We start from the raw sequence: 13877 nt of genomic DNA on the forward strand, positions 1-13877 counted from the left end.
GTGTCTTTTCTAGGACTAATCCCGAGCTCCTCGACAATATCCACCTTCTGCTCTCTGACTCAGGATGCTGGTAGGGTCCTTGTTGGGGACCCAGTGCAGACTTGGGCTAGGTACAGGTGGGAAAGGCAGAGAGGGAGGAAGACCTGTTGTTAGAGATGAGCCTGCTGCTTGCTCATCCCTTGATGCTACTTAACCCTAAGAGGAGAGTTCCTGAAGGTCCCATTGAGATGTCCCATGGACCCTGATCCTTGACCCGGAAGCCTGGGAGGTCATTAATATGAGAAACAAAAGTGTAGTGTGTGGCCTGGGAAGAACTGGCTCTGTCACTGACCTGGATGGCCTTGACAAATTATCCAACCCTTCAGCTTAGACTCCTTCCCTGGAGATCCTGGTCAGCTGCCTTCCGTAATTCACCATCTATGATCCATCCATCAGCTACCGGCCATGGTGCCAGGCCTGAATGCATCCCTTGACTGCCATTCACTAGCTGTGTGTGTAAGGGGGTGGAGGTAGGTGTTATGAAAATCTTCTCTGCCTCAGCTTTCTCATCTACAAAGTGAAGATCATCCATAGATGGTAAAATTTCTGAGAAGATGAAGTAAAAAGTGAGAGAGAGAGAGAGAGAGAGAGAGAGAGAGAGAGAGAGAGAGAGTTGTGTAAAGCTCTGGAACCCAAATGTTCAGTAAGTGTGGGCTGAGTGCAGTGTTATTACTAGGGCTGCGCTACTGAGAAGCACAGGTTATCACCACCACCACCACCACCAATACCACCCTGAGCCCTAGAAGTCAGGAGAGGCCAAAATGAGACATATCTAGGTAGTATCTGGAGGTGAAGGGGCAAAAGGATGGGAGACTCGAGGGTTCTGAAGACAAGTCTGTAAGACTAAAAGGCATAGGGATGGAGATTTGGGTGCCTTGGGGTTCCGCAAGCAGTAGAAGACAACGACGAGATTTCCCCTTGGCCGCTACTTCCTCCTGACTCAGAAGAGGCTGTCTAGGGGAACTGGGATTTGAACCTTTGGATGCCCCCAACTTGCTTCATCTGAGGCACTGTTACTTCTCAGAGTGAAGCAGGCAGTCTCCTCCATACTCTTTTCCTCTCCCATGAATTTGAACAGTATAGACCAAGACTGTGATCTGATTGTGCAACCAGAGACCCAGTCATTGCTTTGGACACCCAAAATTCCCCTTGGTCCTTGGCTAACTGCCACTAAGACCATTGCTCTCTCTTTGATTTGGGACTAGAAGTTGTGGCTCCTCTGAGACTCTAGAACCCTAGGTGCTGAGGGGCCTAAAACATCTTCCCTGGCCTCTTTATATTCTACAAAAGGCCTCAAAGCCCAGAGAGGACCAGGTCTTGTCTGTGGCCACACAGTACAGCTGTCCATCTGGCCGTAAAGACACAGGCCATAGGCCTATATCATGACACCTGGTACAGTGAGTGGCCTAGGGTCAGTTAGCCTTCCCAGAATCCCCAGGATGTCTGTCCTTCCATATACCAGTATCTCCCAGAGCCTCAGACTAGATTTAGCCTCCCCATCTTCAACCTGTTCCAAACTCAGAGATTTATGCAGAGGCAGCTCTGTCCCAAACTGCTTCCCAGGTATGAGAAAAGCATAAGGCACAAAAGATACAAAGACCCTGCCCTGGGGTAGCTTACAGTTTAGCCCTGAACACAAGAACATCACACACACTGTACCCCCTCCATCTCCTCCCTCCTGGCTTCCTCCTTTCCCTTCCCACACCCCTTCCTGAGACCCCCCTCCCTCCACCCACCAAGTTCTCTTTTTCTCACTAGCTCAGGCCTGAGCACTTGTCCACCAAGCTATGCTGAGGACCCCGAGTGAAGCCCCCTGCCCCCAATCTCCCACAGCCACGTCCCCTCCGTTTCTACCCAGGGATGTGAGGAAATTCACATTTGTTTTTCTTGTTCCTTTCCTACCCTGGAGTTACCAAGGGTTCCACATTGCCTTCCAGGTAAGATTCTTTCTCTTGAGCTCTGCAAAGGTTAACCCTTGCCCACCAAAACAACTCTCAATTTTCAATCAAACTTCCTGCAGCAAGAACACCAGGAAGATTTTGTTGCTGTTAGATGTTATTATTTTCATCGTTCTGATCAGGCCCACACAGTGGTGCACTCTGGTAGTCTCAGCACTCAGGAGGCTGAGGCAGAAGGATCACTTGAGCCTAGATGTTGCAAGCCCAGCAATGTGGTAAGACCCTGCCTAATAATATAAATTGCTACTGTTACTATTATTAATGTAGTTCTACCTATAAAAGTATTAGAGGGTTGGATATATACCTCAGTGGTAGAGCACTTGCTTAGTATGTGCAAGGTCCTTGGATCAACCCTCAGTACTATAAAAACCAACAACAATAATAATGGATTGTTTTTGTAGAACATGTAAAACAGTGTGAAAAGGAAATTAAAATCAATAATAAGCTCATTATTCATGGATAAACTCTGTGAGCTCTCTGTCGCCTCTCTAGCTCTTTCTCTGTGTGTATGCATATGCACTTTTTGTCTTTACAGATTTAGGGTAGGATCCCACCGTACAGAAAGCATTGTGCCTACTGTTTTTGACATAATACAGTGGTTTTCTGTGTAATTAAGAGACTCCTCAGGAATAGCACTTTAATGGCTGTGCAATATTCCACCCCATAAATATACCTTAATATGTTTAACTAAACCCTATTGGTGAACATTTGGAGTGTTTACAATTTTTCACAATGAAAATGCTGCTATAAACATCCGTGTTCATAAATCTTTGCTCCGATCTCTGGTTATTTTCCCAGCAGAGATTCCTAGAAGTGGTACCTCAGGGTCCGGGTAGATGCATTTCTAAGGATCTTGCTGTGTATATGAAACTACTTTCCTGGGAGAATCTGCTGCTCCCTGCACATTGGTGACAGTGCCACCAGGGCCATTTTTTTCTGTCCCTTGTTTCTTCCTGTACATCTTAGCTTCAACAGCTCCCCCTGTGGGAAGTCTGTATCTTCCTTCTACCCTTAAGAGATCAGGACACATGCCACCTCCTTGTAGTCCTCTCTGACACCCCAGCTAGGGTTCTTCACCTCTGTCCCTCATTCTGCCGCTACCTTAATCACCCCTCCCCCCAAACCAGTCAACTCTGTCATGTACTCAATAATGAGTGTTGTAATTATCTTTGCTCTGGGGAAAAAAACAGTGACCCTTTCAAGTGCTCCCCCAAAGGGTTTCATCTGATTTACTTGTACATGGAAAATGTCTTGAGATCGAGGACCTCGGTTTGATCATCAGGTCTCCCTCTCCTGGTCATTTTCCCCAACCTTGAGTGTAGCCCAACTGCAAGCTAGTCTTGAGCTGAAGGGCGCTTTTAACCTTGCCTTTACTGTCCCTTGGCCTGGTGGGATGGACAAGGCCGCAACCCTTGGCAGCACTGAGGATGGCAGAGAGGATAAGCCAGGATATTCTAGTCCTCACTCTGCCTGTGACTTGATGTAGTGTGGATCTGGTCCTCTATGCCCCTCTAGGCCTTAGTTTACTCCTCTGTAAAATGGGCAAGTTGAACCACCCAAAGCCCAACACTGCAGCATGAACCCCTCCTGAGGACCCTGCTTGAAATCTCTGCTCTAGACCTATGAGGCCCCTGGACAGAGCCAGCCTGGGGGGGGATGGCCCAAAGGAGCTGGGCCCTGAGGCAGGCCTGGCTACAGGCCAGACTGTGTCTGCAAACACTGACCTTGGCTGCTGCAGGGATTTTCCATGACACCAGCACCCTCCTTCTCTCCCATTCCACATGGGCCTGGGAGGTTGGGGGCGGGGCACAGGAGTTCTTCTGCCTAAGAGGTCTCCAGTCAGTAATAGGGAGAGACACCTGTGGGTGAGAGACAGCTCAAGAGCAAGGGGGACATCGGGAAGTCAGGAATGGGCAGGGAGAGAGCCGCAGCTGTAGAGTGAGGGGCAGGAGCTGAAAACGGAGAGGCTGAGATGAAACCAAGAGGCCCCGGGAAGGGGCAGGGCAGAGAGACAGGCGCCTTGCTGCAGAACTGTCCTTGCAGGAGTTCTGGCCTGCAGGGTGACAAACCCCAGACCCAGTTCTGTGTGCTCATCCCCACCCCCACTCACCTCCTTGGGGCTCTGGTGGCTCCTCAGATCTAGCTCTTGGCTGAGCCAGGCCTACAGTAGTGTGACTCCTTTGGGGCCTAGAGTGGCTTCATTTTGAGGGGAAGGGATCGTAGCAAGGGCCAGGGTTGTGAGTCAACAAAAGATCCTAAGAGAGCTGGCCTTCCTTGCAATTAGGACTTTGGGGAGGGGTATTTGGGAGTCACCATCACAGATTGCACAGATTTCAAAGTCTTTATCTTCTAGGACTTTGGTCTTCCGGGTAGAACAGCGGTTGTTGATCAGCTGCCCCCGCCAGGCCCTGTTCATGACACCAAAGGGACTTGCCACTCCGTGGAAAGAGTCCACCAAAAGGGAGAGCATGAGCAAGGCGGGGGGGGGGGGGGAGTCCTGGTGCTTTGTACAAGATGGTGTCTGGTCTCTCAGAGTCCCAGAGGAGAGCGCCTGCACACTCTATGATGTCCACTAGGCCAGCCACCCCTCCCGCTGCCCTCAGCACAGGGCCTGGCTACCATCTGCCTCCATTTCATCTCCTTTAATGCACCCACTCTGGTCCTGTGTCTCTCCTCCATACTGCTGGTGTCCCCAGACCTCCGGCCCTTTTAGAAGGCACAGTCCCTCAAAGTCACCTTTTCCAGGTGCCCATGACTGAAACCTGACTGCTCCTTTCCATCCCCAGGCAAGCAGGCCTTCTGCTATCCCTTCTCCAGCCTTTTGGAGCAGGCCCTGCCCAGAGCCCCACCGTGCCCTCTTCCTTCTGCTCAACAAACCCAAGCAGCACCCCCTGTCGGGCCATCCCCCCCATTTCCAGCCTCAACCCAGTATGCAAAGCCTTTGGGTGTCTCAGACCCCCCAGGTCACCTCATTCATCTTCCCCCTGAGACAGACATTAGCCCTGGCCAGGGCCATATTTACTCTAGATAAGAGAGTCTGCTGAGAGACAAGGGTACAGCAAGGAACTGCCAAGGTTCTAATCCGCCCAGTGATGGAAATCATAGAGTCAGAGAACAGCCTGGAAGGAGGACCCCAGTTCTTGATGTGTTCGAGGAGCTCTTTCCAAACTAATCTCAGAAGAACCCTTAGTGATAAGCACTGTGAGAAAAATGTTCCACGGCCAAATCCATGAGAAACACATACCGCATTCTCCAGCTCGGCATAGGAACACAGACAAGTATGTCCTGTGTCAGTTAAGACACGTGATAAAAAAAATTCTGTTTGTCCCTGTTTTCCTAAACTACCCTTTTCTTATCCAGCCTCTAATATACCATGGCACTGATATTTGAGGAAATTAACCTCTAAGACATACAGAAGGCACCACGCTGATGCTGAGGGGAAACTTTAATGATGGTGCCATCCTGGAGACCCAAATACATCCCCATTCACATCTCACATCAATCAGCTCACCGGATCTCCCCAACAACTCTACGAGGGCGATACCTCACTGTACCCCATTTCATAGATGAGGAAGTTGAGGCTCGGTGGGTGCCGGAGCCTGGTTCAGGTGCAGGGTCTGTGCTCTTTGTGTCTCAGTGAACTGCGGACGTCCTACCTGTCTGCAGCTTTCCCACATACAAGGGTAACTTCCTTCGGCCTCGCAGAATCAATTATCCCATGCTAATCTGAAGTTCTGATTGACAGGTGTGCTCTTAATTGATTTTGATGGGGGAAATAAACTAATTAGAGTCTTAACAATCATCTACTTGGCGCCTGTTCTGTGTAGTAAAACACCACATTTGATCAACACTTCACAAACGGAGTCTTTGATCCTATGAGTGGTGGGTGAACAGAGAAAACACTAAAAGACATTCAGTACACTTTTTGAGGGTTTTTGTTTTGTTTTGTTTTAAAGGTGGGGTAGAAAGCTAGTCACAGCCAAGCTCAGGGAAGACCCATACACTTTACTCCACTGAGGCTATGGCTAGGGGCCCACTTTGGGGCCAGCTAGGCCAAGGGTAGGAGGCAGGCAGCAGCTCACACACTCCCGAGGCCGTGGGGAGCAGGTGGCCAAGACCAGGCTATTAGCCAGCACTCAGAGTTCTGCCTTGTGTAGAGGGAGCCAGGCCACTGGGAGGAGAGACCAGTAAGAGGGGCAGGGGCAGAAACAACCCCACCAGGCCCCACAGGTCTCTGAAAGCCAGAGCTACAACCAGCGTCCGAGTGCCTGACACCAGGAACTAAAAAGAACAGACATGTGAGGCTTCCAATGCCATCTTTTAGTTTCTTGGTGCCCTGAAATATTTATTAATATTTACTAATAATAATTAACAATTATGTCCACCATGGCTTCCTCAGTCAAATTCTTTTTTTAAAGAGATTTTTTTTTAAATTACGCCTATTTGTGTGTGTGTGTGTGTGTGTGTGTGTGTGTGTGTGTGTGTTCTATGGTATATGTGTAGAACTCAGAGGAACTCGTGGGAGTTGGTTCTCTCCTTCTACCATGTGGGTCCTAGGAGTCAAACTCAGGTCGTCAGGGTTGGCAGCAAATGCCTTTACCCACTGAGCCATCTTGCCGGTCCTGGTGGCTTCTGTGCTTCTAGTCCATCCCAAACCCACCTCTTAGTGAAGCTGCTTCTCGTGATGAGCTGCCAGCCCCGGCTGTGTGCGCAGGTAGAACGCGGTTTTAGAATCAGGTATCCTGGGCGGCCGCCTGGGCATGTCACCAGCTGTAGGCCGGGAGCATGTGGCCTTCCCTTTCTGCTCCTCTGTGGCTTTATCCAGACAACCTAAGGACTGAACCACATGGATACTAAGAACCTTTATTTACATCTGTGGTGGATTCGGGACTGGAGACAGGGAGAGGAGGAGACAGCCCTAGTGAGTGCCCAGAGAGGCGGCCTCTAGAGTGTGTACACTCAGGATATGAGTGCTGACTGCTTGAACCAACAGGTACTGGGAGAGGGTACCCAAAGACTCGGCCCCAGAGAGTAGCCCCCGTGTGTGTTGGTACCCAGAGGGACTGGCAGAGGCCCCCCCACCCCAACCAGAGACTCCCAACTAGAGGGAGCAATGGGCAATTCTTTTCACCTTCTTTACAAAGCCAAACTAGGCAGGATGCTGCCCTGCTGCCGGGGGACAGGGTTGGCCAAACTCCCGGTGACTTCCCAGAAATCCAGGGTCCCCTGGGACTGGCTCCACCCTAGCTGGCAGTCCTCCAAGCTAGGCACCCACGTCAGCAGGTCTTCGGGGCTCCTTTGCCTTTTCACCCAGTGACAATAAAACAGACAAAGGGATGGTTTACCCTTGGCCCCACAATAAAGGGCTTCTGTCCCCAGGGCATCTCCCGGCCAGCACCTCCCGTTCCCTCCTGTGCCTCGTCTGGTTTGAGACAGTACCTCAGGCTGAGGCTTCACATGGAATGTGCTTCCCTCTGAGCCTCAGTTTCCCTTCCTGACATGACAGTGGCACAAATACAGAGTCAGAAATGCCCAGTGGCCACAGCCTCCTCAAAAGGCTCCTCGAAACTTCTCAAACCCAGTTGTCAAACAGAAGTCAGTCACAGGAGTGCCCTTGGGGGACGATTTTGAAGGCAAAGTTAAGTTTTTATCCTAAGGGTAAGAGTTTTTGATTAGTGACCCTGGCTCTTGGTAGGGAGTGGGGGCCAGCCTGGCCATCCGCCCCAAAGGTCAGGCACTCGTTCTGCCCCTGGTAGGAACCTCTGGTCAGGCCTGAATGAGTCACTCGAGATGGGGGTGTACTTATGGCTAAAGCTACGTTCTGAGCCCTGCTCCTCTTGGGAACAGGGAGCTGGGCAGGAGCAGAAGGATGAAGGGGGAAAAGCACTGTGGGGGAGCTGGACGCACCTCAGGGTGCCAGATGAGGATCCAGGGCAGTGCCTGGGGGCCATGGCTAGCAGGGTGGGGCAGGGTGGGGCAGGGTGGCTGTTTTGTAGGCAGAGGATACCAGGCAGGTGGGCACTGGGTTTTCCTGAAAAGCTGCTGTCTTGAATGGAATCCAAGGCAAGTTGCTAAGGGGTGGGGTGGTGGGGTAGAAGGGTTCCTTCTTCCAGTGGTGGCTATGAATGGCTCCCCGCCCCCACAGGACCCTGCTTCTTGGCCTGTGTTCTCAGGTGCTTTCCCAAGGGCCCCTCCCAGTTGCGCACTCCACAGGTTCCAGAATACTCTCCCAAGCATTTGTCTCCTTTACTCCCTGAGGCAGATCTGATAGGTTCTGAGGACGTGGAATGGCAGGAGAGGCAAATGAGCCCAGAGACAGAGAGAAAGTCACCCAGGGTCACACAGCCAGAGCCATATCCATGTTCTGCTCTGCCTGTGGAGCTTTGCCCCCAGTGTCATGCCTGGAGTCGGGTGGGGTTCGTACAGTGTGGGATGCTCGTCTGGGGGACAGGGAAGGACGGGACAAGAAGCCGCTCTGGCTGGTGGTTGTCTCACTGCCTGGCTGTCGAGGTGAGTTGTGGTCTGGCTGTGGGGCCAATCTGGCGGGCACAATTTGTTCTCACACTGCTGGGGTGCGGACGAGCCAGGCACCGTGGCTCAACAGCTCAACTGCGCAGCCCCTGGCAGAAGAAGAGACACAGCCGCTGGCTAGATGCCACGCCGAGGGCAGGGGAGCCACTCTCAGGACAGATCTGAAGCCTTCACACCCCAAACATCTGTTCCCAGACCTCTCTGAGCTTTGGGATAATGATGCCCATGGTTGGCAGAGGTGTCTCTCCAGGAACGCAGCTGCTCCCAAGCCTGGAGATCTCTTAGAAACGTGAGAGTCCTCTGCCATCTCCTTCATTATTAATCAGTGAGCTATTGTTGGGCATTTGAGATGTACCAGGCTCCAGGCTAAGTGCCTCAATGCATTATCTCACTTATTCCCCCAAAGCCCTTGCTGTGAGTGACATACCAGCCCCATTTTACATATATGAAAACTTGCAAAGCTCATAATATCCCTGCCTGAAATACAGTCATGAAGTGTATTTGGGACTCCCTTGGAAGGTTAGAGGGCCCCATTATAGGTTCACCATGGCTTCTCCCCGCCAAGTTGATGTTTAGTTCTATATAGTGGGGGCCCTACAGGCCATAGATGAGCCTTCTCAGAACCATTCACATAAGCCACTGATCACTTTCAGCTAGGAGGAATTCCGGAAAACTGCCTGGAAGAAGCAGTGTTTAGTCGGCATTTCCTAAGACTCAGAAAAGGGGAAAACTTGGAAACTTAACCCACATTCTTTCATTCTCATAATTATCTTAATAAAAGCTGAAGTGTTTATGCTCTCTGGCCTGGTAGGAGAAACGAGTGGCCAGAACAAGGTTTCATTTTCAAATGAAGAGACACGATCAAAGAGAGAAAGTCATTTGTTCAAGGTCACAAGGCCACGACTAATAAGGCCAGAACTTGTGCCCAGAGTTTCTGGTTCTCATCCAAGGTCCTCCCCACCCCCACCTCCCCCAGGTAGCCAGGAAGATTTTGCTGCCTCTCAAACTCTCACTCTCCTGCCTCAGCCTCACACACGCTGAGGTTACAGGCATGCACCATTACACACAGCTGGGGGCAGAATTTTTGGTGATCAGCTCAGGGGGGCAGAGTACAAGCTCAGACACGGAGGACAGACACAGAAGAGGAGAGGGCTACTCCTGAGGAACGCTCAGGACTCCGGCCTTGCCAAGGGTGATGCACCACCCTCATGTGGACAGAGCTTACTTTTGGACCAAGTCCCTTGGGAAGACCCCAGTCTCAGGCAGGGTGGAAAACCTGGAGTACTTACTAATTCAGCTGTGGCAAGGGAGGGCCCTGCTAGGCCAGCTGCCCCGGGAAGTTGCAAGTTCCCAGTGGCCTTCACCCCACCCCACCCTACCCCGCCCCACCCTGCCCCAATAAGCTTTTGCTGCAGCAGGGAAACCATCAAGAAGCAAGAAGCCATTCATGCCTCGGTTTCCCTCCCCCCACAGTGAATCATCACCATTCCATCCAACCACCTCCCCTCACAGCCATGGGCACTGAGGCCCCCTGAGGGCAGGGAGCATGGCAAAGCCCTCAACAGCCTGGCTTCCATTCCCATATATCAGCTGCCCATGAAAAACTTCCCAGCAAGCACCAGCAGAAGTTTTCAAGAAAGCAGATTCAAGTTCAAACTTGGGTTGCAAAACTTCCCAACAGCGTGGCCTGGAAAGTCACTGAGTTCTCTTGGCTGTCTGGGATTATCATCTGAGCATTTCCAGTGATACAATGAGTTTGTCGCCCAAAGCAACAGGACATGAATGTGCCCATGCATTGAAAGGCAGACTCAGTAGCCAGCTGTTGTGGCAGACATAGAGGTGCATGCCTGTAACCCTAGCACTTGGAAAGCAGAGACAGGAAGACCGATATGAGTTCAAAGCCAGCCAGATCTACATAGTCAGAGACCCAGGCTAGCCATGGCTCCCTATCTAGCAAAAAATGAAGTGAGGTGGGGAGGTAGATCGAGAACCTGCAAGGCGAGGAGTGGAGGGGGCAGGCAGAGGAGGAAGGACCCCGGCCAGGTCAGCCCCACAGTGTGTGCTTTCTCTCCTCTCTCACAGGCTATGGCCACGCAGCGCCCAGCACAGATGGTGGCAAGGTGTTCTGCATGTTCTACGCGCTGCTGGGGATCCCGCTCACACTTGTCATGTTCCAGAGCCTAGGTGAGCGCATCAATACCTTGGTGAGGTACCTGCTGCATCGTGCCAAGAGGGGGCTGGGCATGCGGCACGCCGAGGTGTCCATGGCCAACATGGTGCTCATCGGCTTCGTGTCGTGCATCAGCACCCTGTGCATTGGCGCTGCTGCCTTCTCCTACTACGAGCGCTGGACCTTCTTCCAGGCCTATTACTACTGCTTCATCACGCTCACCACCATCGGCTTCGGCGACTACGTGGCGCTGCAGAAGGACCAGGCGCTGCAGACGCAGCCACAGTATGTGGCCTTCAGCTTCGTGTACATCCTCACGGGCCTCACGGTCATCGGCGCCTTCCTCAACCTTGTGGTGCTGCGATTCATGACCATGAACGCCGAGGACGAGAAGCGTGATGCGGAGCACCGTGCCCTGCTCACGCACAACGGCCAGGCTGGTGGCCTGGGTGGCCTGAGCTGCCTGAGCGGTAGCCTGAACGACAGCGTGCGTCCCCGCGACCCAGTCATGTGCCCAGCAGCCGCGGGCAGCATGGGCGTGGGTGGCAGCGGCTTCCGCAATGTCTACGCTGAGGTGCTGCACTTCCAGTCCATGTGCTCATGCCTGTGGTACAAGAGCCGGGAGAAGCTGCAGTACTCCATCCCTATGATCATCCCGCGGGACCTCTCCACGTCCGACACATGCGTGGAGCACAGCCACTCGTCGCCAGGAGGCGGTGGCCGCTACAGCGACACGCCCTCACACCCTTGCCTGTGCAGCGGGACGCAGCGCTCGGCCATCAGCTCGGTGTCCACGGGCCTGCACAGCCTGGCTACCTTCCGTGGCCTCATGAAGCGCAGGAGCTCGGTGTGAACCACAGCCAGGCCTAGAGTACCTGTGAGCCAGCGGGGTGGGGGTCCTGCCTGCAGAAGCCGCAGGAGTTGACCGGGAGGCCTCCCCAAAAAGACGCCTTTGGGCCCCGTGGGAAGTCCCCAGTCCACCATTACCACCTCTATTCTTCCCCAGCCCCTAATCTCCAACTGTGCGGGCTTGTACCAGCCAACAGGAGGTCGGGCTCTGAGGACCCCTGGAGCCCCTTTCCGAGCCCAACGAATTCCGAGAAATGTGAAACTTGGGAGGTGGGGAAGGCAGCCACTGGGAATCTTTCAGGAATCTGAGAAGCTCCCCAGTCCTCAGAGGCTCTGCTGGAACCCAGAACCCTTACCTCCCAAGGGGACTTCTGTTCTCGGTTGTTTTTTGTTTTCTGGTTTTCTCCTTCTTCTTCTTCTTCTTCTTCTTCTTCTTCTTCTTCTTCTTCTTCTTCTTCTTCTTCTTCTTCTTCTTCTTCTTCTTCTTCTTCTTCTTCTTCTTCTTCTTCTTCTTCTTCTTCTTCTTCTTCTTCTTCTTCTTCTTCTTCTTCTTCTTCTTCTTCTTTTCAATCTCTACTTATACCTCCCCTGAGCTCTCCAAAGCCCACAGTGTCTTTGTCCAGGTCACCCCCACTCAGTCCCACCTTGCTCTCTCATCCCCAGCCATGTCTCCCAGCCTTCCACTACCTTCTGTGTCTTTTTTTTTTTGCATGGCTATGCAGTTATGGAAGAAAAAAAAAAGGAAATCCCAGCAGTCTCTAAAGCTAGTCCCCAGGGAGCAGGACAGGAAAAAGGGAAATGGTGGGCCACAGGAGTTAGAGCCGAGTAAGTGCAGAAACTGTGGCTTCCAATTCTACAAGGTGGCCACATCCATAGGTGAGCTATCTGGAGTCTGATGCTGTGCTCAGGGCTCCTGGGAGACTCCAGCCTTCAGGACTGCCCTTGGAATGGGAAACACAGACTCCCGCTTGCTGTCTGTCCCTGGCTGCTGTTGCTGCTGCTCACCTCCTCTTCCATTTATAGTGATTTTTAGCACCGGAAACCTGTCCACCTACTCATTCACGTGAGTGTACTAACACTCCGGTTAGGTCACCTGGGCAATTCTTATGGCCATTTTTTCAGAAGAGGAAAACAGGTAAAAAATTACTTGCCCGGGGTGATGCAAGTCTTGAAGGGGAACGAGAACCTGCAGACTTGTTCCCAGCCCAAGTGCTCTTCTTTCTGGCCCAGCCTGCTCTCAGAAGCAAAGCCCCTGCAGGCAACACCCTGGCCTTGTGTAGGCAGCTGGGGCTTAAACTAGAAATCTAAAACCCTAGTCAGAGCCCCCCTGCCATGGCTCTGCCTCTGCTACTCTTAGCCCAGAGACTGCGGCTCTAAATGGACTCTTGTCTCTGTTCGCAAGCAGGGAAGTCTTTGGGACCCAGGTAAGCAGGACTGAGTCTCATGGACTAAAAGCCAGGAGTTGACACTCTGAGAGTTCAGGGATTGGGCAGAGCAGCCCAGACAGCTGGCAGGTATAACCTGGGACATTATCCCTGGACCAGAAGCCAGGGTGGGTACCTGCATCCTAAGTTGCGAGAGTAAGGCTTCCACTATAGCCAGGAACACCCCTCTGGGGGAGAGAAGGCATAGGACCTGGTATACCTTCTACCTCCTCCATCTGTGACCCAGGTGGAGGGTGGCAGACTGTTGGCTTGCTAGTGGGGACAAGCTGGAAGAGGGACAGTGCCCAGGACAACAGAAGGGTATGTGTGGGGCTGTGGGTATGGCTCAGAGGTAAAGCACTTTCTTAGTGTGCTTGAGGCCCTGAGTCTGATCCCCGGCACCAGGAAAAGGGGGACCCCCCCCAGCAGCCTTCACTCACTGTTCCCAAGCCCGGCTCCTTACTGCTGAGTAAGGCCAGCCTGACCACTTGGGAAGCTACAGAGAGAGCCCCACCATGTCCTCCAGGCCCTGGAGACCCCTAGGTGGAAGGACTGTGACTTCTGTGTATCCCGTGTCCATGTGGAAGAGCTGGCCCATGTGCCAAGACGAGTGGGACCCAGGAGCTGGAGAGGTGCTGTCTGTGTTTATGTTGGGCCAGAGGCGGCACTTGCTGCCCCTGTCCTGTGTGTGACCCTGCCCTCGAGGGGTCAAGTCCCGTCAGATCCGAGGGAGCCACAACCAAAGTTACAGAGAGGGTGGGGAAGGCAGCGAGTGGCCCTAGGGGTCTGAGCATGGGGGACTGCTTGTCTCCTGTAGGGTCTTGCCTAGGGAACTAGAAGGCCACTGTCACTTCCTGTCTCACCCCCTCCCACTGCAGACAGCCTTTCTGCTTCCCCAATGCCTTA

At 52.6% G+C, this 13877-nt stretch overlaps 1 protein-coding gene across 1 annotated transcript in view; it reads left to right on the plus strand.

The window, feature by feature from the left end:
* The window catches only part of Kcnk3 (potassium two pore domain channel subfamily K member 3), a 35953-nt gene extending 22586 nt beyond the window's left edge, over positions 1 to 13367 (plus strand). The window contains exon 2 of the mRNA XM_050128556.1: positions 10611 to 13367. Within this exon, the coding sequence (XP_049984513.1) occupies positions 10611 to 11551 (941 nt within the window). The 3' untranslated portion in view covers positions 11552 to 13367. The remainder of the gene's footprint in view (positions 1 to 10610) is intronic.
* Positions 13368 to 13877: the final 510 nt, after the last annotated feature.

The sequence above is a fragment of the Alexandromys fortis genome, unplaced genomic scaffold (assembly GCF_014885135.2).
Source record: "Alexandromys fortis isolate MF-2015 unplaced genomic scaffold, M_Fortis_MF-2015_v1.1 scaffold_304, whole genome shotgun sequence".
Lineage (NCBI taxonomy): Eukaryota > Metazoa > Chordata > Mammalia > Rodentia > Cricetidae > Alexandromys > Alexandromys fortis.